General features: G+C 38.7%; 3 protein-coding genes across 5 annotated transcripts; 2 read left to right on the forward strand and 1 right to left on the reverse strand.

Moving 5' to 3' along the window:
- Nucleotides 1-3,538: 3,538 nt before the first annotated feature.
- pdzk1 (PDZ domain containing 1) lies at nt 3,539-10,281 on the forward strand. The gene is made up of 8 exons (XM_086145208.1): nt 3,539-3,546; nt 4,410-4,619; nt 4,711-4,924; nt 5,850-6,182; nt 6,256-6,452; nt 6,531-6,752; nt 6,833-7,156; nt 10,144-10,281. The coding sequence occupies exons 2-8, from the start codon at nt 4,413-4,415 to the stop codon at nt 10,195-10,197; spliced, it is 1,551 nt and encodes a 516-aa protein (XP_086001334.1). The 5' UTR covers nt 3,539-3,546; nt 4,410-4,412; the 3' UTR covers nt 10,198-10,281.
- A 234-nt stretch (nt 10,282-10,515) lies between these two features.
- gphra (golgi pH regulator A) lies at nt 10,516-15,887 on the reverse strand. The gene is made up of 14 exons (XM_086145209.1): nt 15,665-15,887; nt 15,259-15,318; nt 14,573-14,676; nt 14,380-14,486; nt 14,171-14,272; nt 13,963-14,083; nt 13,793-13,873; nt 13,591-13,700; nt 13,383-13,471; nt 12,250-12,342; nt 12,009-12,104; nt 11,558-11,647; nt 11,403-11,468; nt 10,516-11,325 (listed from the first exon to the last, which is right to left on the reverse strand). Exons 1-14 carry the CDS (start codon nt 15,704-15,706, stop codon nt 11,119-11,121), a joined length of 1,368 nt encoding a protein of 455 aa, XP_086001335.1. The 5' UTR covers nt 15,707-15,887; the 3' UTR covers nt 10,516-11,118.
- Nucleotides 15,888-16,495: 608 nt separating this feature from the next.
- Nucleotides 16,496-27,181, forward strand: LOC147234638 (OX-2 membrane glycoprotein). 3 transcript variants are annotated; one of them, XM_086145211.1, is made up of 7 exons: nt 16,496-16,686; nt 17,110-17,190; nt 17,287-17,607; nt 20,186-20,515; nt 23,084-23,368; nt 23,627-23,728; nt 25,992-27,181. In XM_086145211.1, the coding sequence occupies exons 1-7, from the start codon at nt 16,617-16,619 to the stop codon at nt 25,997-25,999; spliced, it is 1,197 nt and encodes a 398-aa protein (XP_086001337.1). In that variant the 5' UTR covers nt 16,496-16,616; the 3' UTR covers nt 26,000-27,181. The 3 variants fall into 3 exon arrangements, with proteins under 3 accessions (XP_086001337.1, XP_086001338.1, XP_086001339.1); XM_086145212.1 differs by having other exon boundaries at nt 16,556-16,686; nt 17,086-17,190; XM_086145213.1 differs by having other exon boundaries at nt 16,672-16,686; nt 17,110-17,153.
- The last annotated feature ends 201 nt before the right edge of the window (nt 27,182-27,382 follow it).

A 27,382-nucleotide genomic window follows, 5' to 3' on the forward strand; every position in this document is an offset into this window, starting at 1 on the left:
GAGAGTTTGTTGTTTTTGTTAATTTGCACCCTGACAGGGTTATAGGACACAAATCCCCCTCTTGCTCAAATTATCATCACAATTATCATCTTATCAAGTCTTTTTTCAGGGAACTCATTAAATCCCATAGTACGTTATATTAATGGCTCTTGTCCATCTTTGTGTTGAGAGTAATGAACTCAACCTCTGATTGCAAAAGAGGCACTCATAGTTCCCCCAACTGTTGATGGCATATCATTGATGTTATTTCTATAAGTAGTTGTTAATGTTTTTGTCCTTTGAAGTGAAAAAAAGGCAAATTAATAAACTGTTATTTGCATTTTTTGAGTATTCTGTATTAGACACCAGGCTGTTTCTGGTGGCTCTGAAGCTCAAAAGGAAACAAAAAACAGAACAACAATGTGTTTTGATTAATGACTAGCCGGAATGCATTTAAATGTCACAATAACCAAAATCAAGACAGCCTTGGTATTTTGTTCAGATTCTAAAAGTAATTTTTCACACCCTGGATCTTTAAGATTTGAAAGAATGGTAATGATGTACATCAATTCTCAGCCAGTATGAAAGCAAGCAGAAATGTGACAGGATTTTGACACAAGCCTTGCATGCGTTTTCCAAGACAGTAAATGATCGCCTCGTCTACGGCGTGTGTACATATGGGAGGTTGAAATGTCACTGTCTTCTGATGCATGTTATTGCTGTGGAGAGCAGGGACCGTCCGAACACTCAAAGGACCTCAACATCAAAACAGGGCCAGTATTTATTGCCCTGCAACACTAGTCCTTTTCCTGGTCTTAATAGGTGGCTGGGGCAGGTCATACGCCAAACCACTTGGCCCAGATAAACAAGACATCCGAGGACGCCAATCAAGCTGAAGAGAGCAACTGGCACTTCCTGTTGGGAATGGCAATCACAAACTGCCATGACATGCTGATTACTGATGCTCCTCCACTGATGAGGATGGGTTAAAGATGATCGCTCGCGGTGCAGCATTTAACAGCTCACTTCTGGACCTTCTGGTCTTATGTGCAAACTTTGCTGCTCTTACTATTAACACCCCAGACATTGTGTTTCACTTAAAGTAAAAATCTAGAACACTGCAGGTTTCATCATTCCAGGGAACAGCATCATGGAAATACACTAGCCTTCTTTTCCTTTTTTCTCTTGCAAACAAAAAGTGATGACTGAGGTTAATGGACAGCTAACTGTTAAGCCAAGCTGAAGAGGATGTCTGTCTGCTTCCTCTCACTTCATTTCCTCACTGCTTGTTGATCTTGAATCTCCGGGCTTGATTGTTCAAGCATTCAGCAAACATTCAGACCAGTAGCGAGTGAACCAGCCACTCTTTTGCCGTAGCGAGTAAATGCGCAAGTAGTGAGATTGGTGACCCCAAACCTGCACGGCAGCTTTAATTTCCTGCATTGTTCTTGGAAAAATCGGTGTGACCATCAGTCCAAAATGCAACATGAGTAGATGTTTCTATGGTGAGAATGGATATCTGCTTATCTTTTTCATCAGACCTTTTTTTAGTATCAGACAATATGTATTATCCATGCACTCTGAAACTACAACCGCGTAGAAATGAAATAGAGCACGACGAAACTATTTGATTCAAATGATTCACGGATACTCAGTTGGTAGTGATATCCAAATTGTAAATGCACGGCAGACCTTAAAGAAAAAATATTGGATATTGAGATATTTTTAAAATGTTAAAGGTAGTAAATACAGTAGTCAATGTCTTCACCTCCTCCAAAAACCTTCTCTTGATTTTAACATTAGCAACATGTAATAAACAACAGATCAACTCTACAGGTGGCAATAAACAACAACGCAGAACCAGAGTCATAGAAAACTTGAACACAGAGCCCTGACCCATATAGTTCAGACCGGAGTATTTTACAGCCCGTGGGCCACATCCGTCACGTTTTGCTTTTTTATCCTGCCCACCAAACTATTTTCTTTGAATATTTTGATAAGTATTTTCAATCAATATTGAATTTTGAAACTACTAATTTTTTCCCTTTTGTTTGATTTTGTATGGATGATTACATACAAATAATATCAATACATTTATATGATCATTACTGATTTTAAAGTTGAAATATAATGCCAATAAATGTAAATATTTAAATAGCAATTTTCATTTTGTTCAATTTACATGATACCTAGTTGGCCCGTGCATAAAAATTAAATAAGAGATGTGGCCCGCCAGCCCAAATAATTGCTCACCCCTGATCGAGCTGAACAAAAAGCCACATTCAACACATTAACACATAAAACAATGTATGTGACATGTGCTTTAAAAATTCAATAAATAAACTACATCACTAGATCAGTGAAGTTCAGTTTATTTTTTTATTTTTATGTATTTACATATTTTCCAGAAAATGGCTGAGGCTCTCCTGCATATATATAATTGTTAGTTTAAGTTCAGCAACATTTATTCATAGGATTTCTATTCAGGGCAGCTCTTATAAGTTTTAATCTTTGTGCATAAAAGTATAGGGCTGGACACCTAAACAAAACTGAAAATAATATTGTCATCACTCAATACATTCAATCCAGAGTTGAATTATTTCAAAAACTATGTGACAAAGTACAATACTGAATTAATGTTTGATGTTGGTGTATTTGTTTTGCATGGCTTTTAAAGCATTTGTGTCACCTTTGTCCAATTCAATGAACAGTACCCATATTTGACTTTTATGACTCTAAAATGTTCCCGTGTTTACAGATCCTAGCAACCACTAATCCGTAAAATACCCTGAAAATACTCAACCCTTTAAAATGTTTTGGAAATAAATATCCCTTTACTTCATTATTCCCCTTTTTAAGGATTTTTGTTTTTTGCATATGAATTTCAGTTTTAGTGGAGTCTTCAGAGTCATCTGTGTAAAGTAACATTTCATTAAAAACACAATAATGTTTTAAGTCATCTATGATTTTTGTTAAGTTAAATCTGATTTAATTCTTTGCCCCATTGATCGATTCCATACCCCTCATGGCACCTTCCTATCTTGGCATGCAGAAACTGAACATACTGTAATATCTGTCGGTTGCCTAATAAGTCAAATTGTCATACATATAAAAACCACCTTCAGAGAACTTAACAAATCTGATCAGAGAACATGAATATTTAAATCTCGATCGTATGTGTTTTTATTTAGTGGTAATAATAAAAATACTATTTTACATTTTCACAATAAAAAAGGCTGGAATATCACAGCAAAAAATCTATTTGGCAAAAATCTGTCTAAATTATAATAATTCAGTTTCATTCTCCTGTTCTATTCACTTATAACCACGAGGTTTCGCCGTTCAAGTTTCCTCTCAAACCACAGTTCACAGAGGGACCAAGACTCTTGATGCATTCCTGTAATGAATCATTGTTAAATAACTTACTCTTGTGGCTGACCTTTGGCATGTCAAAGTCCTGGTCAAATGGGAGTGGCGGGGGTGAAGGAGAGGATGACAGGTAGAGAACAGGATAACAGTCACAAAGTGACAGGTGAGCTCTTCCTTTGAAACAGAACAGACAAGCTGGTGAGTAGCATTTCAGTACACTGAAATTAACCCAATTTATCACCACATCCAGTCATTTGTCAACAACTAATTGAGATGCATAGTAAGAAAATCATTTCCAGTCATCAGGAAGCTGAAAGAGATATTGTTGATACACATTTTAGTGGCGGTATTTGTATCTGTATGTTAAAATTGTATCAAAAAAAAAAAAAGTTAAATACTTTAAAGAGACTTGAATTGTCACAGATTCCATCATTGCTGTTATAGTGTTGTTAATTTGTTTACAGTCGATAAAATGTCGCCAGCCTGTGACACCGCTCTCGTTTCTCATCGTAGTCACAATTTGAATGAAAAACCATGATTGATCATGTGCATTCTCATGCGTCCAGGCCAGTATTTTCAAGAGCAATGCAACTCTTCTTTACTGTGTATTAAAGGTTCAGGCTGCCTTTAAACTCAAGACTACTCCAAGGTTGTCTGTCCTTTCTATTAACCATTAACTGCCAATGACAGCACACACACATGGAAGATTAACTTTTTGGTTGATGTTATCAGCACTTCTTTGGTTTCCTTAGTTTCAGAGTTGTTTACTGTTCAAAGAGGAGGGGGAAAGTGGAGACTACATTAGTGAATTTGAAGTTGCTGCTGCCATTTTTCCCAGAGCCATCACCCCCAGATGGAATGACTGAAAAGACCTATAGCATGAACTCTTTATTATCATGTGCATCATGGTTTCATGACACCATTGCAATGAATTTCCATGCATATCAGATAAAAATGTCTTGAAAGCAGACAGTGTTTCTCACTATACCACATTTTCCAAGAATCTCAGAGGATAAAACATGATGTACAATGTTTTCTTTTACTTCTTTCTTTTGTAATAGGACATGGCAGGGTACAAGACAAAAGTAATATCACTGACTAAAAAGCCAAGTCAGATCTTTGGCTTCTACTTGAGGGTAGAGACTGGCGAGGAGGGGCACCTGATTCGATGTCTGGAAATGGGAGGTCCAGCTGAACTGGCTGGCATGAAAGATGGAGACCGCATCATACGAGTCAATGGAACATTTGTTGAGGATCTGACCCATCCAGAGGTATGTAGGATGTGGACAGAGTCCTGTATAAAAATATTTTTGCCATATATCTGTCTAATCTCTCATGCAACTCTGCATTCCACTGAAACAGGTGGTAGACCTGGTGAGAAACAGTGGGCCAACTGTCACTTTTCATATATTGGATGAAGTTTCCTACAAACAGGCAAAAGCACAGGGAGTAAACCTATCAGAGCCCAACAGCACAACCATGGCCAATGGTGTGGCTAAACAGGCACCAAAGCCCAAACTCTGCTACCTAGTAAATTCCAGCTCAGGATTTGGATTTTCTCTTCGTTCAGTAAAAGGTGGGTTTTAGATGATGACGATAGGATACGAAACGCAACAAAGCAACACAGCATACAAATTAATCTAGTTAAACATTTCTGTACAGATGGATGAGTTCTAATGTGTTACTGCCAAGGCATTTTAAACAATACAAAAAGTATTTGGATTGGCTGGGAATGAAACCTCTTTTTCACAGTGAGGATTTAGTTTGCATGAGTAGGAGTCCTCCAACAGAATGTTTGGCCTGTTAACTTGTGGGAATTAGCAGCTTTTTATACTCTTACTCAAATAATTAAACCAATGCCTTTTACAAACAATCACAAATTAACTTAAACAGCTACACTGACATGAGAACTTAAAAAGTAAGAAACTAGCATAAAATGTTCTGATGTAGGTCAGACATCAATTATACACCTGCCAATCAGCTTTTCTTCATAAGTAGCTTATAAGTGAAGAAATAGTTTAAATACAAGTCTCTTGTAACACCTAATAAAAGGTAGGAAATGTAAATTCTCAACACTTAATATTCTCATGTAGCAGAAGCTTATGTGCTGTGATGCATTTCATTCAAACAACATATTTGGGGAATGTAGTTCTAAAAGGAATTTAAAGTCCTGTGTATTTAATATTGCTCCTAAAAAGGACCAAAGTTTAGGGTGCAGTGCAAGGAAAAACTTTCACCAGCCACATGGGGTTAGCTCAACTGACCCACACCCTGTTGTTACATTAGGAGAATAATAGAGCGATGAAAGAATGAAGACAACAGCCAAATTGTCTTGGAAATGAAAACAAAGCTTTTGTTACTTGCAAAGTTACATTGGAATAGATTCAGATGATGGGGCGGGGCGATTGATAAGTGTGTACTTTATTGTTCAAAAAAGCATTTTCCTAATCTTGCAGCCAAGTTTTTGTAAATCTCCCTCTCTACTCCCACCATATTTTTAGGTGAGGCCGGTTTGTTCATGACAGACGTGACCCCAGGAGGGGTTGCAAACAAGGCAGGGGTTCAAGCGAATGACCGTCTGGTGGAGGTCAATGGGGAGAACATAGAAAGCTACACACACGACCAAGTGGTGAACAAGATCAAGCTTGCAGGAAGTAGTTTAGTGTTCCTATTGGCTGATGATAAAACTGACTTGTATTACCGGAATAAGCACATCAAGGTTGGTGCATGGTTAGCAACCAGCAACTTCCTCCCTCACAAGCCACGAATCATCCATTTGACCAAGGGGCCAGATGGATATGGTTTCCTGCTCAGGCAGGACCCTTGTCAAAAAGGTGAGACAGAGATACAGATTTTTAACAGAAATTATAGGGCCGCATTTGATTGTGTACCATTGATGCCCTGCAGGACACATAATAAACAACATAGACAAAGGAAGTCCAGCAGAGAGGGGAGGCTTGAAGGACAAGGACAGGTTGGTGGCTGTGGATGGTGTGGAGGTGGATGGCTGCAGCCATGAACAGGTGGTAGACAGAATAAGGGAGAGTGGGAACAAATGCTGTCTTCTGGTGGTGGACACGGAGACAGATCAGATATATACCCAGGTGAGGTAGGACACAGTTACTTAACTTTACTTTCACAGGTGAAACATTGCACAGCCAACAATGCACTATGCTCTGCAGGGGAAATTGTCTCCTATGGTTTTCTGGGAGGAGAGGAAAGACATCCTGTCACCACCTACTTACACAGAGGCTGTCACCTTACCTGCAGTCCAACCACCCACACCTATTCAAGAGAGGGAAGTGGAGCTAAAGCCAAAATTGTGCAAGATGGAGAAAACAGCAGATGGCTTTGGCTTTCACCTGAATGGAATCCAGGGTGTCTTTGGTCAGTATATAACACAGGTAAGACTTAAAGGGTCTTTCAGCTTATAATCAGCATTATTGAATTGATCTTAATAAACATCTCGGATGCAATGTGTCAGGTTGTACAGGGTGGAGCGGCTGATAGGGCAGGTTTAGAGGACAACGACATTGTGGTGGAAATAAATGGATATAATGTGGAGGAGACCAGCCATGAAGAATCGGTGGAAATAATCCGTGGAAGCGGCAGTTCATTGGAGCTGCTCGTGGCATGTCGGAGTGTCTATGATAAGCTTAAAGCGAAAGGAGTGACCATCACACGCCGGCTACTCGCAGACACTTCAGAGGCTCAGGTCCACACAGCACACAAATCAAAGGTTGATCAGGACAATGGATGTGAGGATGTGGACAGCCTGGAAACTTCAAATGAACAAGCAAAGGAGAGGGTGAGCAGAGTGACAATTTTCTTGAAATAGTTGTTTTGAAGTCAGTGTCTCTAGGATATGAATCCTACATTTGTAAATTCCTTGACTCTTCCCCTGATATAACCAGGAAGTTGTAGTTTTAGATAGAAGAACTAAAAAAACGACTTCTTAACCAGTCATCAATTTTCGACAAACGTCTACACCGCACATATGCTTGAAGCAATAAGAAAGAAAAGAAAAACTGATCATTCATAATGTAATCACTCACCCTTGTTAGAAGTAAACAAAGTAAAACTTGGAAAAAAAAAAACAAGACAAAGCATAAATTGTCATCGGAGTGTTCATTTGGCACAGTGCTACTTGTTCAAAGACTGGGCCTGTGAAGCTGACTTAAAATGTTGAACTTTTTACACCATCAATTTGGCATAAAAATGAGTAAACTTCTTCCTCGAAGCTGCTTTTAAAGGCTATCATTCGGTGGCCAAGTCCCTGAATAGCTCATATTTTTCAGTTTGAAAAATGTTTTGTTATCTCACGAGTGCCTCGTATTACTCCTCAGAACCTGCATTGGCTGTCTAATCTCTTATTTCTGCATAGCACTGCCCTTCTTTCAATCAGTGGGGTCACTGCAATGAAAGTAGAGGCGCAGCATGACACTGAACGATAACTAGACTATAACTGCTGAACTTTAGATGTGATGAAATAACTGTAAAGATAAGCCTAGGTAATGCAGGTTTGTTATCTGTTTTAATTGTCCATTTTGCAAATGTAATTATTTCCTTAATTGCTTTGGTCTCAGCAACCTCATGTTTTGAGCCTACATGACCTCTTATAACAATGATAAAAAATTTAGGGTCGCTGTGTTCTCTGTCAGATCTACCAATCCGAAAGGTTGGAGCTGTTGCGCAGCTGAACCTAAAATCAGACACTTGAAGAATTATCAGGGAAGTATTTTGAGGCAAGATGAGATGAACAGGTGCTGTTAAATTGATACATATATACGCATTATTTGATTATAAACTTTTTACACAATGCCCAACAGTTGTCATATTAAATACTGAAATATTTAATTCATTTAGAAGAGTGATGAGACCCTCTTGTGGACATGTCAGATATATTTATCTTTGAAAATACAGCTGCTTTTATCTGATTAAGAATAATGTACAGTTAGGCCCAGAGATATTTGGACAGTGACACAAATTTTGTTATTTTAGCTGTTTACGAAAACATATTCAGGATACAATTATATAATCAATATGGGCTTAAAGTGCAGACTCTCAACTGTAATTTGAGAGTATTCACATCCATATTGGCACAAGGGTTTTAGAGTTACAGCTCTTTAATACATAGCCATCTCTTTTTTAAGGGATGTCAATTGGACAATTGACTCGGACAGCTACAAAAAAATTGCAAGCCTGCATGGGCTCTTCCCTTGGTAAACTGTAATCAATTAAGCAGTTAAAAGGTCTGGAGTTAATTCCGGGTGTGGCATTTGCATTTGAAAGCTGCTGCTTTGAACACACGACACGCGGGCAAAGAATCTCTCAATGGAGGCGAAGCAGACCATCCTGAGGCAGACAAAAAAGAAGAAATCCATCAGAGACATTGCAGAAATGTTAGGAGTGGCCAAATCAGGTTTGGTACACTCAGAGGAAAAAAAAAACAAAAGGGCACTGGTGAGCTTGAGAACTCCAAAAGGCCACGGAAGACAGCACTGGTGGATGATCTGAGAATTCTTTCAATGGTGAAGAAAAACCCCTACACAACATCCACTCAAGTGAAGAACACTCTCAAGGAAGTAGGTCTATCAATATCTAAGTGTACCAAAAAAAGAAGACTTAATAAGAGTAATTACAAAGGATTCACCACAAGGTGCAAACCATTAATCAGCCTCAAAAATAGAAAGGCTCGAATTGACTTTTCCAAAAATACACCTGAAGAACCCAGCCCAGTTCTGGAACAGCATTCTTTGGACAGATGAGACTAAGATCAACCTGTACGAGAATGATGGGAAGAAGAAAGTTTGGAGAAGAATTTGAAAAGCTAATGATCCAAAGCACACCACATTTTCTGTAAAACATGAAGGAGGCAGTGTGATGGCATGGGCATGCATGGCCTCCAATGGCACTGGGTCACTTGTGTTTATTGATGATGTGACAAAAGCAGCTAGATGAATTCTCAAGTGTACAGGGATGTACTTACTGCTCAGATTAAGCAAAATGCAGCAAATTTGGTTGGATAGTGCTTCACAATACAGATGAACAATGATCCAAAACATACTGCAAAAGCAACCCAGGAGTTTTTTGAAGCAAAGAAGTGGAAAATTCTTCAACGGCTGAGTCAATCAACCAGATCTCAACCCAATCGAGCATGCATTTCACTTGCTCAAGACAAAACTTAAGGCAGAAAACCCACAAACAAGCAACAACTGAAGAAAGCTGCAGCAAGGGCTTAGCAAAGCATCACAGAGCAAGAAACCCAGCATTCGGTGATGTCCATGGGTTCCAGACTTCAAGCAGTCATTGCCTGCAAAGGATTCTCAACAAAATATTGAAAAGAAACATTCTACTTAAGGTCATGTTTATTTGTCCAATTACTTTTGAGCCCCTGAAATGAGGAGCATTTGGATAAAAATAACTACAATTCAAGCATGTTTAATCATATTTTTGTTCAACCCCTTGAAAAGTCTGCACTTCAATGCCACTGTAGTGGGGTCATTTCATATCCAATGTGGTGGCATGCAGAGCCCAAATCATGAAGAGTGTGTCACTGCCCAAATATGTCTTGGTCTAACTGTATACATCTTAATACAGGTGGCATCAACATTCGTAACTTGATGCTGGCAGTAATTTAGTAGTTTTTGATTGACATAGTTCTGTGGTTTAGCTATTTGACATCTAACAATGATTTATAATACTAGAATAAAATATTCTTTAGCAAATTAGAAAAAAAAACTCAAAAACAAAAATCCAGAATTGCAAATAATGACTTATTTTCCTTCCTTTTAGAACCCATCCATGGCATCACTGTCATCTGTTGACAGTGATGAAGAAAAACTTTGAGTGGACACCTCCGGGACCCGCCTGCTAGATTCTTGTTTTCATTTGTCCTGTTTCTTGAACCATCACCTCCGTGTGGTGCAGGAAACAATACTGAATATGATAAGAGGGCAAACATTTTCCCCAAAAAACTAAGCGCAAACATATGCTCCATTTCTACCTTCCTTTGAATCCAATGTCTACTTAATCACACTATGATAATCCAATGTTTTCCAAGTACTGCCTAGAATGAAATCTTTGACCTACAAAGCTGTAGCAAGCACAAATAATGTTCCCAAAATATACCATATTGAAAATATGAAAATATGAAATATGATTTCATTTTGTTTCTCTCCATAATAGCTATAACTTTACTGGTTGTATGCAGTTTGACATTGTGTAATACATGTAAATGAATAAAAGCGTTTTATGAATAGAAATTAAGGAGCAAACACCATATGAGTTATGTTTTACTGTGGGGTTAGATCTTGTTCACCAGTTATATTAGCATCTGTTGAAAACAGGGACATCTTAAGGATGAAGACAATTCATAATTAATTAGTTCATTTATGCCTGAGTCACAGAATCAGGGATGTGCTTTGGACAGTAAAACTCCAGTGTGTTCAGAAAGACGAAAAAACATATTTTGCAGTAAGAATTGAAACTGAAAAGAACACAGAAAAAAGGTGTCTGGATTTGATAAGGTACATTTGCATTTCTAATTGTAAGGTTTGGATTTGTTTTGTTTTTTTTCTGAAAAATATTTAAATTCTCATTAAGGTTCTCTTTCAAAGGGGTCCCCTGATGTGGCCCCATAGATTCCCATCAATCACAACCAGCAGTCAGCCATTCCTGATTCAGGAACAGAAAGCCTGACTAGGTAGAATCCATTTAAAAGACAAAACAGTTATATCTTGAAATCCCCAGATTCCAGGGGAAAATGTCTTAGAGGGCCATGTGTTTCTCTGGTGCCTGCTTGTGGGCGAGATAAAGGAAGAGGATGCTGGATAGGGCGCTGACCAGGAAGATGACATCAAACCAGCGGTGGTAGAAGTTGAACTGCAGTTCTCCCAGCACCTCAGTGACAATGGAGCGATACTCCAGGGGCATACTCATACGCATGAGCAGAACTGATGATACAAAATACATTCCCTAAAAAAAGGAGGAATAGAAAGATCTGTTTTTACATACGATATACTGTGTTGTAAATGCATAAGGAAAACACTCACCATGATCTGGGCAAGAACTAGCACAATGACGTTGGAGGACTTGCTGCTCGATATTGCATAGAAGAACTACAAATGGACAAAAATCAAATCTGTTTAAAAACATTACTATATCAAGATATTTATCAATTTCTACATGTTTGAAGTGATAGGTTTACCTTGGTGAGGGTGATGAGTAGGCCTCGTATGGACGTAACGATGATAATTCCAACCAAGATAAAGGAGATGTGTTGGGACCAAAATTTTACCTGACATAGAAAAGTTAATTAAGAGTGAAAAGCAAAGAAATAAAGGTGGATATTAGACATGGTGAAGCAGACATCAGGTATTATAGTCCTATTTACTTTATCTACTTTATATTCAATTATATTGCCATGTTTTTAAGCTGTGAGGCATTGCTGGCATGGAAAAAAATAAGGTGAGACAGTGTGAGGTGATAAAGTAGACAACTAACTCAGTTATCTACTATAAGACATGTTACCATTAAGTGTGTGTGTGTGTGTGTGTGTGTGTGTGTGTGTGTGTTTGTGTGTGTGTGTGTGTGTGTTTGTGTGTGTTTGTGTGTGTTTGTGTGTGTGAGTGTGTGTGTGTGTGTGATCATGACCTTACATCAAACTGGATGCCCAAGTAGTTCACCGTTATTTCAATGCCCCTTGTCACTGGATCTGTCTTTCCAACCCGATCAAACACAATGTTGATAGTGGCCTACAATCGGCAAAGTAAGAATTTGCATCAGTTATGGTCTCTTGAAATCAAACTTAGAAAACCGAAAACACAAAGTATTAAAATGTAATAGTCACAGAATCAATTATTCTCTGAGAATAGGCAAAAACACAATGAACATTCTCACCATGAAGATCTTCCAAACACAATAGATTGAAAAGAAGTAGCCAAGAAAATTGAAGTATTTCCCTTGGAATGTCTTCGAGTACTCAATTCGCTCCTGTTAAGATAAAGACGGTCAGCTGTAAAAATATTCATTGTGATTACATTTTACGCTTATAGGTTTTATAAATGATCCACCTAAAGATAATTCCATCCATCCTCCCCCGCTTATCCAGAGTCAGGTCGCAGGGGCAGCAGCCGGAGCAGTGAGGCCTAGACCTCCCTCTCCCCCACCACATGGTCCAGCTCCTCCTGGATGACCAAACTTTTCACCCTATCTAAGAGAGTGTCCCGCCACCCTGTGGAGGAAAACTCACTTCGGCTCCTTGTATCCGTGATCTCGTTCTTTTGGTCACCACCCACAGCCTGTGACCATAGGTGAGGGTGGGAACGTTGATTGACCAGTTATTGAGAGCTTCGCCTTGTGGCTCAGCTCCCTCTTCACCATGACAGACCGTTCCCGAGTCTGCATCATTGCAAATGCTGTACTGATCCGCCTGTCGATCTCCCACGCCATCCTTTCCTCACTCAAAAACAAGACCCCTAGATACTTTAACTCCTCCACTTGGGGCAGGACCTCTTCCCCGACCCAGAGTAGGCATTCCAACCGTTTCCAGTTGAGCACCATGGTCTCAAAATTGGAGGTGCTAATCCTCATCCCAACTGCCTCACACTCAGTGAGAGCTGGAGATCATGGCCTGATGAAGCCAAAGGAACCATATCATCTGCAAAAAGCAGAGACTTGATCCTGTGGCCACCAAACCAGAACCCCTTGACACGCCTAGAAATTCTGTCCATAAAATTTATGAATAGAATCAGTGACAAAGGGCAGGGACCGAACATACAGAGACTGAACAGCCTGTATAACAAGGTTCAAGTACCCCCATACATACGCCCCCCCCCCCCCCTTTGGTCGGATACGAATGGTTTTATCATTATTTCATTACTTTAGATAACGCAAAGACTACAAACAGAAGGGACAATTAACAATAATTGTGTGAGTATGCCTGTGCCTGTGCCTGTGCCTGTGCGTGTGTGTGTGTGTGCGTGCGTGCGTGCACACATGCGAATGCAAGCACACTCATGTGCAGTACTCACCTTAGTAGCCTGGAGGTCCACAGTCTCCAAAAAAAGCTGGCGACTCAGCTCCTCTAAAGCATCAACCTCCTGCTGGATCAGAGACAGGTCTGGATGGAGGAAGTCAAGACTGATAACTACCATATAATGATTGTTAGTAAAAACCATTATGAAAATAACTAAAAATCGACAACTATTTACAGCATTTAAGTGTGACCATCAAGGATACTTTCACTGCTTGTTTGTGCAGAGGTAACACTCTTGATCATGCCCCAGAATCCGGTCTGTCTGTTCTGATCTTCCCCACGTTGATACATCTGCCGTCGTGTCATTGCAATTCTACAAATCAATCACAAACACATGGTCATTTCACTGTCATTATTTAAAAATACAAAGATGTATGTGTGAATCTATTTATTCATTTTACTCACCGTTTCTTTTTGCTGACAATCATATCCATAGTTTGAAGCAGCCGTCGCTCCAAGGCAAGGATGTCGCTGTCTGTTACATTTCTATGAAAACAATGAACCATCTTAAAAAGCAGTCACCGCAAAGAGAGTGACATTTGTGGCTCTTTATGTTATTCAAGAGTTGAGCCTACCTGAGAAAGTAAGACATGTAGGTGTAGGGACAATTGACAGCACCAAAGCCAGACAACAAAGCCATGAGAGTGACTCCAATCACACCAACACGGCTGATGAGCTGTTCAATCGACAGGATGCCTGATGAAAAATGTTAATCCACTAAAATTTCATCCATAAACTTTTACATATGAGTTCACATAAGTGAGGAGGAGACTGCTTACTCACCATGTTTTGGACTAAGGATGGGAAAGGGATCTCCCAACTTCCAGAAGAAATACATGAAGGTAAACCACACCATACATGCAAAAAGAAGCCTCTGTCTTTGCACTAAACAGACATAAAAAACACAGCATTTTTGTGACACAATGCCTGGGGTGACAACTTTAAAACCAACCAAAGTTTTATGTTCTAATTCCAATACTGCCTCTACTTACACAGACGTATGTTGCTAACAACAAAGTATCCGATGTAAAAAGGCACCACGAAGATGAGAACCAGCAGAATCACATACAAATTAAGTTTCCAGTGGAAATACCTAGAACTTTAGCAAAAATATTTTGAGTTAACAAGTCAATGAAGTACATCAATTAATTAGAGTATCACCATAACAATGTTAGACAGTCCTACCTACTACTTAAGGCACCCAGAATCTCAAAGATGATAAGCTCAAACATGGTACAAGAAAAAGCAAAGGTGATGGAGAAAACCACCTGGACAACATACTGACGCACCTGTCAACAAAAACAGTCTTTTAACAGGGATCATACATTACACATATACATATTTATGTGTGTGTGTGTGTGTGGGGGTTAAAAATTGCTGTTCCATTTTTATTGTCACCATGATTTTGATGCATTTCTGAGTAGTAAATATTGTTGATGAGTTATGTTTTTGTGTGTAAATATTTTAAATTAAAACAATATTGTAAATATCTACCACCTAAACTGTCCTTTGTATGTTTATGTTCAATCTCATATTTAACTGCTCACTTTCATATAAAGTCGGACATGTTTTTATCTTTACAATGACGCATTACATATTTTAAATTAAAACAATATTGTAAATATCTACCACCTAAACTGTCCTTTGTATGTTTATGTTCAATCTCATATTTAACTGCTCACTTTCATATAAAGTCTGACATGTTTTTATCTTTACAATGACGCATTACATTTACTCTTATTCAAATAATCAAATTGTAGTATTTATGGACCAGTAAAACAGAATATTGTATTTTTCTTTATGTACCCATATATGCTTACTGGACCAGCATTCAAGACATTAATTGTTGTGGATATATCTGTTAACAGTACCTCATAGTCTTTAAAAAGCTGACGCATAAAGAACAACCAGCCAAATCCAAAGAACAGCACCTGTTTTGGGAGCAACGTCAAAGAAAGAATGACACGATTAAATTGATATATTTGGCATTTCAAATTCAGTTTGATGAAAAAATGCAATGCATTTTTTACGGCAGTACATAACTTATTTGATATGATTTCACGATTCTAGTTTGCAGTTCATTTCATTTGTCCAGTTTTGAATGGCGTTGTTGATTTCTAAATAGGTAACTTACACGCCTTAGAATGTTTTGACCTACGAATTTACATATAAGCAGTGTCAATTACACATTGAACTCTTAGTTACAGACATTCTCATTATATTGTTTGACGAAAGCATGTTGCTTTTAAAAGAGAATAAGCAGCCCTTCAAACTTACCTGTGAGGTGAACATGATGACCGAGTCCAGCAAGAACGACATGGTGCTCCTTCGTCACTGGCCTTTCTTCCTTCAAATTCTCGACATACAGCTGAGTAACGGAGTGGGACGGTGTCAGATCATGCTGACATCAAAACAAAACACGGTCCTAAATGTGAACCATTTGTTGAGTCCATTACGAGCTACTATCAGTAGCTTTGGTCGATCAGTTCCTTAGTTTGGGCGCAATAATGACGTCATGAAAATGAATCGACAAACACACTTCCGTCACAGGTTTATGACGTCAGGAAATGGCAACCGATTACCAATATGAAAATTAAAAACAAAATCAAACATCAGCTCATCGCTTTCAATCATTTATAATGCTTTTAATTCAGAAAAATATCAGTACGTTATTACATTATGACTAAGAATTAAACTCGCCTGTGTCGGAGTTTATGTAATTACCATAATTTCAAAAAGACCATGACAAAACAACAAAAATAGGTTAAAAGGGGAGGTATTCACATTGATATCTTCACTTATAACACAGGATAAAAAGTGGGAAAATGCTGAATATCATCGATGTAACTTAATGTCCCCCTCTTTGTGATTTTAAACAAATGTTATTGTTGGAGAATTAAAATTAGATCTGAAGTTGGATAGTCACCGAGATAATAAATACTGACTAACTGACATGGAAATCACGGAGTTGAGAGCAAGAGAATACGCTCCTTATTTTTTCATCAGGGAATGATTCTGACAAGTTTATTCTTAACCTCAGTTGCGCCTGAGGGATAAGCTGTCGGCGCTAGAGGGCGCTAAAACCCTGGGGTTTCCGCTTCTCTCGCCCTCGTCCCGGTGAAGCGATGCCTGCAGCTTCAGGCGGCTGGTGTCCATTAGAGCGCAGAATAGAAAACACTCGACTGTATAAAAATAGTTGTGCTCTTCGAAGCAATGCTAGAAAAGACAGATGCGAGATGTTGCTGAGGTAGAAGATCATCAACTGCTTTTTTACATTTTGCTTTGTAACTGGAGTGTAGGTAAGTGTCTTATTTCAGAATGTAAAACTGGAATGTCAGTTATTTAAAAGAACTGAGTGTAAAACCCAAGGGATTTCTGCGAGTAATTTGGCTGAATTTTTGTTATCTTATAGCAGGTTAAACTACAAGTCATGCTACTTCAGGTCGCTAAGTCTGTAAGGAAACCACTGATTTTTGAAATGCCAGTTGAGATGTAAAAAAGTCTGAAATATCCTTGCATATTTTAAAATGAGCCGCATACTTTCACTGTATTTATTATGGCTGAAGTTGCTCTGTATTGATTGTGGGTGTGAATTTAATTAAAATGGTTGCAGAATAATGTAAGATTAAAAAGTATTGGATGATTACTCAAAATAAGTTTTGATGACAATTATGACTTCTCTTAAATCTCAATGCCAGTCTTCCCTCTTGTTAAATGAGCAGTGACGAAGATGATGATCCAGGCCTCCTGTAGGAAATGTCTGCAGGTGTGTTTTCTGCTACTGATGGTGGGAAAACTACAGGGTAAATATGACATGGCAAAAAGACAAACTCACATCTCATACTCATATCGCTCCATTTTCAAGTGTCACGGTTACATGTGACTGATGCATTTCTCAGGCAAGGTAACATCCTTAGCACGCGTGGAAGCTCCTGTGGGAAAGCCTCTCAATTTGACCTGCAGTTTTCGGAAGGATCGAGGAGAATCTCTAAGAGAAGTACGGTGGGTCGACCCGCAAAACCAGACCCTGCTAAGCTACCAAGCGGGCCAGAAAGACAGTTTGACTGGGCAGCAACATGTAGAGCTTGCCTCCTCCTCAAAGGACACCTCAGTCATTACTTTTCACAAAGTGAGCTTCCGAGATGAAGGCTGCTACACCTGTATCTTTGACATGCATCCCTCTGGTTCAAAGCAAGGACAGACGTGCCTCATTGTCACTTGTGAGTACAACACTTTGTTATTACTATCTGAATTTTATCATCTAAAATCCAAGTTCTATTATTAACTAAACTCAGAGTTTATTTAAAAAAAAGTATCTTTCTGTGTGTTTAAAATTGAGATGACCAAATATTTATAAAAATTCCATGTGAAAGTATTCAGGTTACTTTGCTTTCAAGTCACAAGCTGGCCGGGAGACAACAATAATAATAATGTAATTTTGCTGGTGTGGTCCTTTGCGCAATACACATGTCCACAAATACAGGGACATTATTTGTGTTTGGCATCATTGAATGAAGAGCTATGAATCAGAGTAGGGCATCAGTGCGAGTAGTGCCTTGTGCCATCCCATAACAAGGAGGTTGGGATGATCTGTACTATTCTGAAGATACACAGCCAAGGGATTTCAAATCAAGTGTAGCTTTGATTTCAATCGTTGTTCCCAGAACCTCATTGACTCCGTTGCACCAGTGACCGTCTTCATTACGGGAATTGGCAAGCTGGGTCCTCTCTCAAGCTGCTCATATGTATTTAGGGGATTTTGTGTTCCCATTTTTTCAGAGGGATTTCAGAAGGAGAGAAAGTGTGTAGAGACATACAGATAATAACATCAGAGAAGGAAGATATCTGAGCCTGACGTCAATATCAGGTTCTCCATATTAAAGAGTGGGCTGAGCATGTGGAGATCTATAAAAGACGGGGGGCAACTGTGTCATCAATTTGTGCTGAGGATTTCTGACAAGGATCTGTTTCCTATTAAAACCACTGTGTTCATTCAAAGCTATAAACAGATAGTGAACTGACACTGAGGGTTGCTGAGCTTGAAGGTCTCTAATATGTCGCTCTGACAGGGATAAAAGAAGAGACAAGATAGACATATTGTAAGTCTATGGACAACGATGGTGATGTCTTGCTCAACAGTGACAGTGGAATGCCTCTTGAGATGTGGGAGATACTTTTAAGATGGACTGAAGATATAATTTGAACTGCAAAAATAGCTGAGTATATGCGTGATTGATTGTAAACGTGTTACCATGAAACAGCCAGGTTGGTACCCAGCCGTATGGTAACCAGAGAAACAGGGATAAGCACAGGTTTCCAGTTTGCTCTTTACTTTGAAGAAACCCTTCTATGACTCTCACGATTACACAGTTAGAGTCAGAATGCAGTGTCCTCAGGGCAAAGTTAGCGGGATTTATGGATCATGATTTACCATGTAGTATTTTTAAGTGCGTTCCTCTGCTGGCAAAAAAAAACTGTATCTTCTGGCTGCACACAGCAGTTTGATGGCTGCTAGCATAGTCCAAAGCATGTGTGTTCTCCTCTATCCACATGACCTTTTGGTCTTTGGTCCTATCAGTGAATGACAGACATTTGCCTCTACTTTGTTCACTTGAATACCCCATACGCAGATGTGTTTGCACTATAAAGGATAGTTCACAAAATGGGCACCAACTTGGGAGGCAAGACTTTGCTGATTAGAAGATGAAATGGATTTTACTTTCCCTAGTTAATGCCAAGTTTCAGTTTGAGACCGAGATGGGAATATCATTCCATAATTTGCCATAATGCCTTCGTTCCAGTAGTTTCTGCAGGTGATTCTGCAGGCAGATTGTCTTCGAGTCAGTCCAAATGAGTGTCACCAAAAATACCTTTTGGAGCTGAATTGGTATGGTGTGTTATCATTAAACGCTTTTTAAAAGGCTTTCTTTCGACCACAAAACCGATCGGCATAAAATCAAATGAATGCATTTCTCTAGCAAATGGTGAATGTTTCTAAAAATGTTAAACGTTTGTTTGACGAAAACTGACGGATGTTAAGAAACAAAGACAGACATATCAAGCGAAATTGTAATATTACACAGAACCTGAGTAAGCAAACAACTACACATGTGTGAATGGACAAACGGATAAAAAAAAAAACTGAATTTATTAACATGATATTCATTTTCTGTCAATAATCCACCACAATTTCATCACATTGTACTTCAGGGACATTTACCCTCCCTGCATCTTTTATATGAGGCTGCTGTGGAGTTTTAATGATGGATCCCTAACCCCTATCTAACCCCTAAACATAAATGGATGAGGCCTTAGAGACTCAGCCAGTCATGTTAATAAAGAGCTGTGGAGTAGGGGGAGGAGAAGGGCTCATCCCACTAACCAGAAACACCTGTAGCAGATTACGGTGACCGTGTTTTTCATGTCTCTGAATATTTTGTTCCCCTTAATATTTCTCAGGAAGGAGACCTGAGAGCACAACTGTGGGAGCAGATACAAAATACACTTTGAAATGCAAAAAGTAACTAAAAACAGTGCACAAACATTTGGGCAGGGTTGACAGTTCAGCACTAAACTAGCAGTGATGAGAACATGATTCAGAATGTGTGGTGTCAAGCTCAGGCTAAGACATGGACCTGTGTATGCATTGGGAGAAATAACAACATAATATGCATAAAATCAAGGATGAACAAGCCAACTGAAACCACAAACCATGATATCCATTTCACCCGCTGTCCTGCTGTTATTTTTACTTGTCCTGTCTTTTTTCCCTGCATGATGCGGTCCATGATCTTCCAGCGGCCATTACTGTTGACAACAACAAGACAGCATTGAGTGGCAAGAAGATCTCCCTTTCCTGCTCCTATGGTTTGCCTGAAAAGGTTCAACAGATCACATGGAAATACACTTCTGCTCAAGGGGATTCATCAGACGTAGCATCTTATGCAAAGCAGAGTGACCCAATGATAGAGCCAGCATACCAGGGAAGGGTCTGGCTAAGTGCCTCACTGTCCAGCAGTCAGCTCACCATTCAGCCGGTGGCTATCAAGGACGAGGGCTGCTACACCTGCCTGTATGACACACATTCAAATGGGCCAAAGAGCTCCACTGTGTGCCTGTCTACTTATGGTAAATATGTTTTTCCCAGGTACTTATTAATTATTATTATTATTATTATTATTATCATTTTTTATTATTGTAAATAGTATTTTATAAAAGCGTGATGCATAGAGAAAGTAGTACATGAAAAAGCCCCCTATGTAATATTCTGAAGTCAGAGGATCAGCAAGGTTCATCTGAGAAAGACCTCAATCAAATTCCATAGCATTACATTGAATTAACACATTCTTCTCTACAATGATTGTCATCCTTATATTCTTCTATCATTACCTGCACTGTAAATACATTATTTTGCACCCACTGGAAATCTATTTCTAGATCATTGTGAGATTGTTTCTATATTCCACTGAAACAAGACTCTCAAATACACACTTATTTAAGGTGATAGGGATATCTCATAGCATTCTGTGCTAAGAGCCTGATGGACGGTATTTTGGGGGAAAATAAGAACTTGGCTTGGTGAAAAGGGGAATAGATCAGCTCTACATGTTTGTTGAAAAGACAGGTATGTCTGGGATTTAGACAGGAATGTTGATCTTTTCTTCCTGGATGTAGCTGCTCATGTTTTCATGATACAGCAAGGCTACAGTGTTCGCTGATTTGTCAACACACAACCAGGGCAAGTGTGTCCATGTGAAGAAAGACACCATTCGAAAGAATGATGGAGGCAGGGGGTGAGGTCCTGATGTATGACTGTGTCAGTGTTTGCCGTAGACAGTGATTCCCTCTGTGCTTTGTCCCTGGATCTCTCTCCTCATTGGCTTTTCTACTTTCTCTTGCTCCCTTTCTATCACATTTATCTCTACAAACACATGTGCTTTTGTTTGAAATTGAACTGTACAGCACAGTAGGTGTTTCTCGTTGCTGAACGCAATTAGCATTAATGCTTTTTTCCTGTCTATTGTTGCAAACAGACTTTCAACACAATTCCAATTAATGTTATGCCGCCTCCTTCTCCACACACGCGCACACACGCGCGCGCGCACACACACACACACACATGCGCGCACACACAAACACATTAACATGTACAAACACTGTTATTATCTTAACAGAAGAGGAAAATCAAGATAAAGAAGGGATATGACGAGTATTGATTACAACAGGGCCCAAGGATATTTACTCTCTAGAATCTCACTTTTAGTGTTTTTTTAATTGTCTGTTTTTTTGGTCCGTCTGTCTGTTTAAATACTGTGAAAAACTAATTTTTATGAAGATCATTTCTTTTTTCTGTACTGACTCACAACCAGAAACAATAATGATTTTTGGACAGAAGTCATGATGGGAGGGGAAATTATGCAACTTGAAAACTGTGAAATAAAGTAAAACAAGGTTTAGTGTTACTACAAAACACTAAATGGTGTTAAAATATGGGAAGCTAAAAAAAATGTTTTCAGAAAGATATTGGAAAATTGCTCCATTCCGGGATTCATGATATTGCAAATTTAGCTGCAACAGTTGCTGATCATGTTAAAATTTGCCTTGAGTAAAAGATTTTGAATATTAAAACCAACATTACAAAACGTCATAGCTGTAGAGGAAAAAAAAACCTCTTAAACTTGTCATTATTAAAAGCTGCAGTTTACTACACAGCATTGAGATTTAGTCAATAATAATCAACTAACCTTTCATTCTCAAGACTATCATATGATATCGTATGGAATTAATGTTAAAAAGCACATTATGCTGTTATTGAAATAATCAAATGAGAGTTTCATAGACACTTTTAAAAATAGTTGCTGAAAGGAGGTATTGTTGAATTATTAAGCTCCTATTTTAATTTGCAATATGCTTTCAGAATATTCAGTATATTGAGGTAATATTTTAAGATGCTGATTTAAAGAAACACAACAGCATCATTCTAATTGGAAGCCATGGACATTATAAAACAGACCTACAGCACTGTGAGCAATATGGGTGTTAAAAAGCTATGCAAAAAAAGCAGAATTCAATTTTGAATAGGCTCTCAAACTCTTCATCGCTGGCCTTAAGCTTGTTTGCAGAGCATTAGGGTTTGGATTTTTATCAGAATTTTCCTATTGTGGTTTATCCCCCATAATCCTGGCTGACGGTGAAGTTCACCACCTAGAACTCTGAGAAACGCTGAAACAACGACAGCCAAATATCTTGTGGCTGCATGTGTTCTTGCCAACAAAAATGTTCTGAGTTCCAGCACACGGATTCCTTGCTCGGCTCTGGAACAAAAGATTGAAAACAGCCAGACATCGTCTTATGGATCTTAAATGTGCAGGAATTCACATGTCTTTGATAAGACAAGCGCTTGGGCATATTTTCTGGGTATTATCTTGTAATTATAAGCAGAAAATATCACATAAATTACCCATACTTTGATGGAGTTTTCAGTTTATCTTCCATTTTCCTTTAATTGTCTTCTGATAACCTTTCCAAACATTTTAGATCTGTTCTTTTCTAAGGCAATACATGTAAATAAGGAAAGCCATTTGTACAATATTACTAGTCTGAATAGACTATTATAGAAATTTGTATTCAGATTTACCTGGTTCTCTGTAAGGTGTGTGATGGATCTGCTTTCTCTACCTGACTGTTTTCTTACAGTGCTTCCAAAACCTCAAGTGAGTTATAAGACCACCTCTCCAGGTGTGATTGAAGCCAACTGCACTTCCCTGTCACGGCCACCAGCTGAGATTGTGTGGAATGTGGAGGGTAATAATCGCACCATGGGGCCCCCTGTAGCCACACACACGCAACAGGGTGACGGGACAACGCTAGTTATCAGCACGCTGACTGTTCAGTCAGGTCTTCTGAAAGATGTGTCTGTCAAATGTTTGGTACATCACCAAGGACTAGAGTCACCAATTGCTGTATCAATGAACACCAAAAGTGAGTTTGTTTCGGTAAAACCTAAATTCCAATTTGAATGTTATTGAGCTGAAAGTGTCATTCAAGTCTACAATTGATAGTGACACTTAAGGAACTGTAAAGAATAATCATACTCGTTGTACAAATGTCTTATATTGTCTTTCAGTGCATCAATCTAGCTCTTTCAATTTTTACAGTGCTTTCAATTTTCCAAGAGAAATAACTTAAAATCGGTTATGTCAGGTAGGATGAATAAGAAAATGTTGTTCTCCTTCACAGTTGGGACAGCTCTCACTATACTGATCTCAGTAACCACAGTGGCAGCTCTGCTGGTCATGTCCCTTTGCTTCTGCCTTTGGAAGTGCTTCTTGCGCAAGGAAGGTGAGGTGTGATTTCACAATTCTTAAGCCCAGGAGAATTAGAGCGGGGAAATGGGACCTTTCTGCATCGAGTTTGCATGTTCTCCCTATGTGTGGCTTTCCTCTGGGTTCTCCAGTTACCTCTCACAGTTCAAAATCATGAAGCAGGTTGACTGGAGACCCTAGATGTTTCGGACGTGAGACAGTGAATGGTTGTATGTCTCTATATGGGACCCTGCGATCGACAAACAACTATGACAATTGGGAAAGGCTCCAGTACTCCATGACCCTGTAGTACAAGCATTACAGATAATGGATGGATGAATGGATTGATGGGGCCCCAAAATGGAAAAGGCACTACTGACCCATGAATGTCCTGACAAGCGCACTAGTCAGAATACTCCTAAGTCAAACTTCTGGATACTGCTCCAAAATGTTCTTGAGAGAAACATTATTTCCTCCATGTGTGATGATTTCCTATATTTTGGCATGTAATAAGGGATAGTTGAACAATAGATCAACATAGCAGTGTCGAGCTCAGTACTGTCACCTTAGAGCAAGAAGGTTCTTGGTTTTATGCCAGTGGTTATCAGGGTCCTTATTGTTTAGAGTTTTGCATGTTCTCCCCTTGCATGCATGGGTTTCTCTTCAGGTCTCCATCTTTCTCCCAAAGATCAAAACCAAGCAGCTCATATTATGTCATCTAGGATTGGCAGCCCTCTTTCATCCAAAGTTCAGTATAAGCAGCATAGATGATGAATGGAAGAATTATTGCCACTGTCCAATACATTGACCTTTTTTTTTTTTAGATTTAACGTGCTTTTCTGGAACTGTATTGCCCTCATACAGCGAAATGGATAAGTAATAATGATGCTGAAAGAGAACGTGACTTCCTGAAATCATATTCTCATCTTAACCAAGGCTCTATCATATCAAAACCACCTGGTTATATAATTTAGATGCCCATGTTTGATTTTTGCTTGTAAAGTGTGTGTACATAATTCAGTGTTTAAACCACTTACATTTATAACAGCTTGACTTGTTTGCTTTTTTTCCTCTGTTTTCTTTTTTTCCTACTGTTGCTCATGGCCTGGTGATATGCAGTTGTCTCACTAGTTTCTAAATCTAAGGTGGTTTGGTGCCAGCAAGCCCCTGAAGCATATTGCAGTGGTTGACAGTGAGCGGACTCCGTGAACAAGCATGATGTGTTACAAAATGCATGTGACAATTTTCAGTTTGCAATCAATACAAATTCCAAACAGTTCTACCTTCAATACAGCAATGTCTTGAAGGAGCTACTTTGAGTGTGGGTCATAAACTTTTTTTCTATTGACAGTTATTGAATGACCCATATTGTATTTACTGCCAATTATGAAGTGTGACATACTGTAATTTTTGGACTATTGAGTTCACCTGAATATAAGCCACACTGGCTAAAAATAAAATAAATATATATGTACATATATAGGCCGCGCTTCTCTATGAGCCGCAGCTATCCACATTGTAATATGACATATTTACTCAGAAAGATGTTACAGAGAAACATTTTTTAACTCTTAATTAAATACACACCTGTAACATCCACAAATATGTACTGGAAATGCTTTTTTCTGAACAGTGCCTGTAACATGGCTGATGAAAAAGATTAATCATAAATAACACAAGGAAAAGTCCATCCATCCATCCATTTTCTATCGCAGCCTTGTCCTACTCCAGTTGATCGCTATCTTTGCACTAAAACCATTCAAGTTGTCTTCAGTGTTGAAACTGGACAGCCTCAAAATTTCACAGTAACTTCATCGGTCCGATGTGATGAGGTTAAATGTTTTGGTGGCATGAAGCTTGTTAGGACATTACATCAAAGTTGCCTCAGCCTGTAGTTTGTTTTTCCACTTTAATTTTGAGTGTGACTCCAATTCCAGACCTCCATGCGCTAATAAATTTGATTTCCATTGATAATGTTTGTGTGATTTTGTTGTCACCACATTCAACTATGTAAAAAACAAAGTATTTAATAAGAATATTTCCTTTATTCATATCTAAGATGTGTTATTTTGATGTTCCCTTTGTTCCCTTTATTTTTTTGAACAGTGTACTAAACATGTTAAGACGAGGTATTCTGGAAGCAATTGCTTTCCATATTGGGACATAGCAGGTTAGGAGTGGTATCTAAATGGTAATATTTTGATGGCATTTCATAACCAGACAGATTGTAAAGTACAAATATTTATTCATGTATTCAAGAATGTATTCTTCCAGTTTGTCATGCTCTTCCACTTTTGCAGCTGATTAATTTTCCAGAACAGAAGCGGAGCCTGAGAAGAAGGGGTAGTGCTTTCAGGACCTGTCTTCTCATGGAAGAAAGGGAAGATCTTCACAACACAAAACAATCGTATTTATGGCCACCATCTGTACAGCAACATTCATCTCTGACTCTTATAATCTCCGGCCATCCTCATGTGACTTTAACAAGGAAATGTTAAGTGAATCTCTTGCTCAAAATTAATTTGTTTCTCAGGCCCTATGTTCCAAAATATATTGGGGATTGTCTTTAGGACATCAAAGTGCAGTGATTTGGCTATAATAGTTAATTATATTCACCTAAAAATTCTGTACCTTTTTCTGTCTTTTTCCTTGTCCATAAATAACACAGCTTTGCCACATTGACCTCATATCTAAAATTCTGCAACTCAGTCCAAAAGACTCCATCATTTTTCAGTCTGTTTGTGAAAATACAGATGGGACCTTGCTGAGTAGCTTACTTATGTCTGCAATACCTGTTGCAAAATTGTTTTTTGTTTTTTGTATGTTGTGTCTGAAAGAACGGTGTGTGTGTGTGTGTGTGTGTGTGTGTGTGTGTGTGTGTGTGTGTGAGTGAAATAGCTTGAATCAATTCCCTGGGAGGCAATGCTGAAACCTATGCGGTGCCTCTTAAAGGAATGCATGTCTTGTTGCCTCTCCTCATTCAGTGACTTTACGTGAGTGAACTGAGATTCAACTATGATGGCGATTTGAGGCAGGGTTGTTTTGTACTTTCTGGTATCGACAGTATGTTAAAATCTCCAAAGAGCCATAATTTTCTACTAATTTCTCAAAAGCCCTGCCTTATTTTGATGTCGCTCCTGATCAAAGTGTTAACTACATTTTATAGGCACATTATGATGCTTCTTGGGCAAACTGTGTTTGCATATGTACAGAAGCAATCAAAGTGTAATATGCATGATGAAATAATATTGCATTTCAAGCTTTCTCAATTTTGAACCTGTCAATTATTTAGTTTGGCAGCAGCAAGGGACTTCTTCATACTTCAGAGCCTTCATCTCAAATAACAAGGAAATACATGACATCACCCAGCTCTCTGAGGAAGCAACTGAAGTCCAGTTAAACAATAAAATATGACAAAGCACATTACTACCAAATATGTCAAGTTTATGTGATAAATTCAATGAACATAATAAAGATATTACAAGAAAAATGTTTATGAATCTTTGTTACTCTTACATTGGATTTTGGACAATATGAAATTCCTTTCTGGTGCACCAAACCTGGCTGCCAGATGCTATTCTGTTTTTTTTTTCTTCATCCAAACCAGAGGGCTTACAATAGACCTTGTAGACTAGAGACATTGCACATATTGTGCATTGATACTTGTTTCTCGCACATTTCTCTCTTAGTG

Source organism: Fistularia commersonii, chromosome 4, assembly GCF_037954325.1.
Source record: "Fistularia commersonii isolate RoL2024-O1a breed Wild chromosome 4, RoL_Fcom_v1.0, whole genome shotgun sequence".
Lineage (NCBI taxonomy): Eukaryota > Metazoa > Chordata > Actinopteri > Syngnathiformes > Fistulariidae > Fistularia > Fistularia commersonii.

Excerpts from the sequence above, each read along its gene's own strand:
- pdzk1 (XM_086145208.1), top strand. The coding sequence starts at position 4,413 with ATGGCAGGGTACAAGACAAAAGTAATATCACTGACTAAAAAGCCAAGT. Across the intron at positions 4,620-4,710 it reads AGGATCTGACCCATCCAGAG|GTGGTAGACCTGGTGAGAAA; the intron begins GTATGTAGGATG and ends CCACTGAAACAG. Across the intron at positions 6,453-6,530 it reads CAGATCAGATATATACCCAG|GGGAAATTGTCTCCTATGGT; the intron begins GTGAGGTAGGAC and ends TATGCTCTGCAG.
- gphra (XM_086145209.1), bottom strand. The coding sequence starts at position 15,706 with ATGTCGTTCTTGCTGGACTCGGTCATCATGTTCACCTCACAG. Across the intron at positions 13,472-13,590 it reads TGCACAAACAAGCAGTGAAA|ACCTGTCTCTGATCCAGCAG; the intron begins GTATCCTTGATG and ends TCCTCCATCCAG. Across the intron at positions 12,343-13,382 it reads TGGACCTCCAGGCTACTAAG|GAGCGAATTGAGTACTCGAA; the intron begins GTGAGTACTGCA and ends TTATCTTAACAG.
- LOC147234638 (XM_086145211.1), top strand. The coding sequence starts at position 16,617 with ATGCGAGATGTTGCTGAGGTAGAAGATCATCAACTGCTTTTTTACATT. Across the intron at positions 17,608-20,185 it reads GACGTGCCTCATTGTCACTT|CGGCCATTACTGTTGACAAC; the intron begins GTGAGTACAACA and ends ATGATCTTCCAG. Across the intron at positions 20,516-23,083 it reads TGTGTGCCTGTCTACTTATG|TGCTTCCAAAACCTCAAGTG; the intron begins GTAAATATGTTT and ends GTTTTCTTACAG.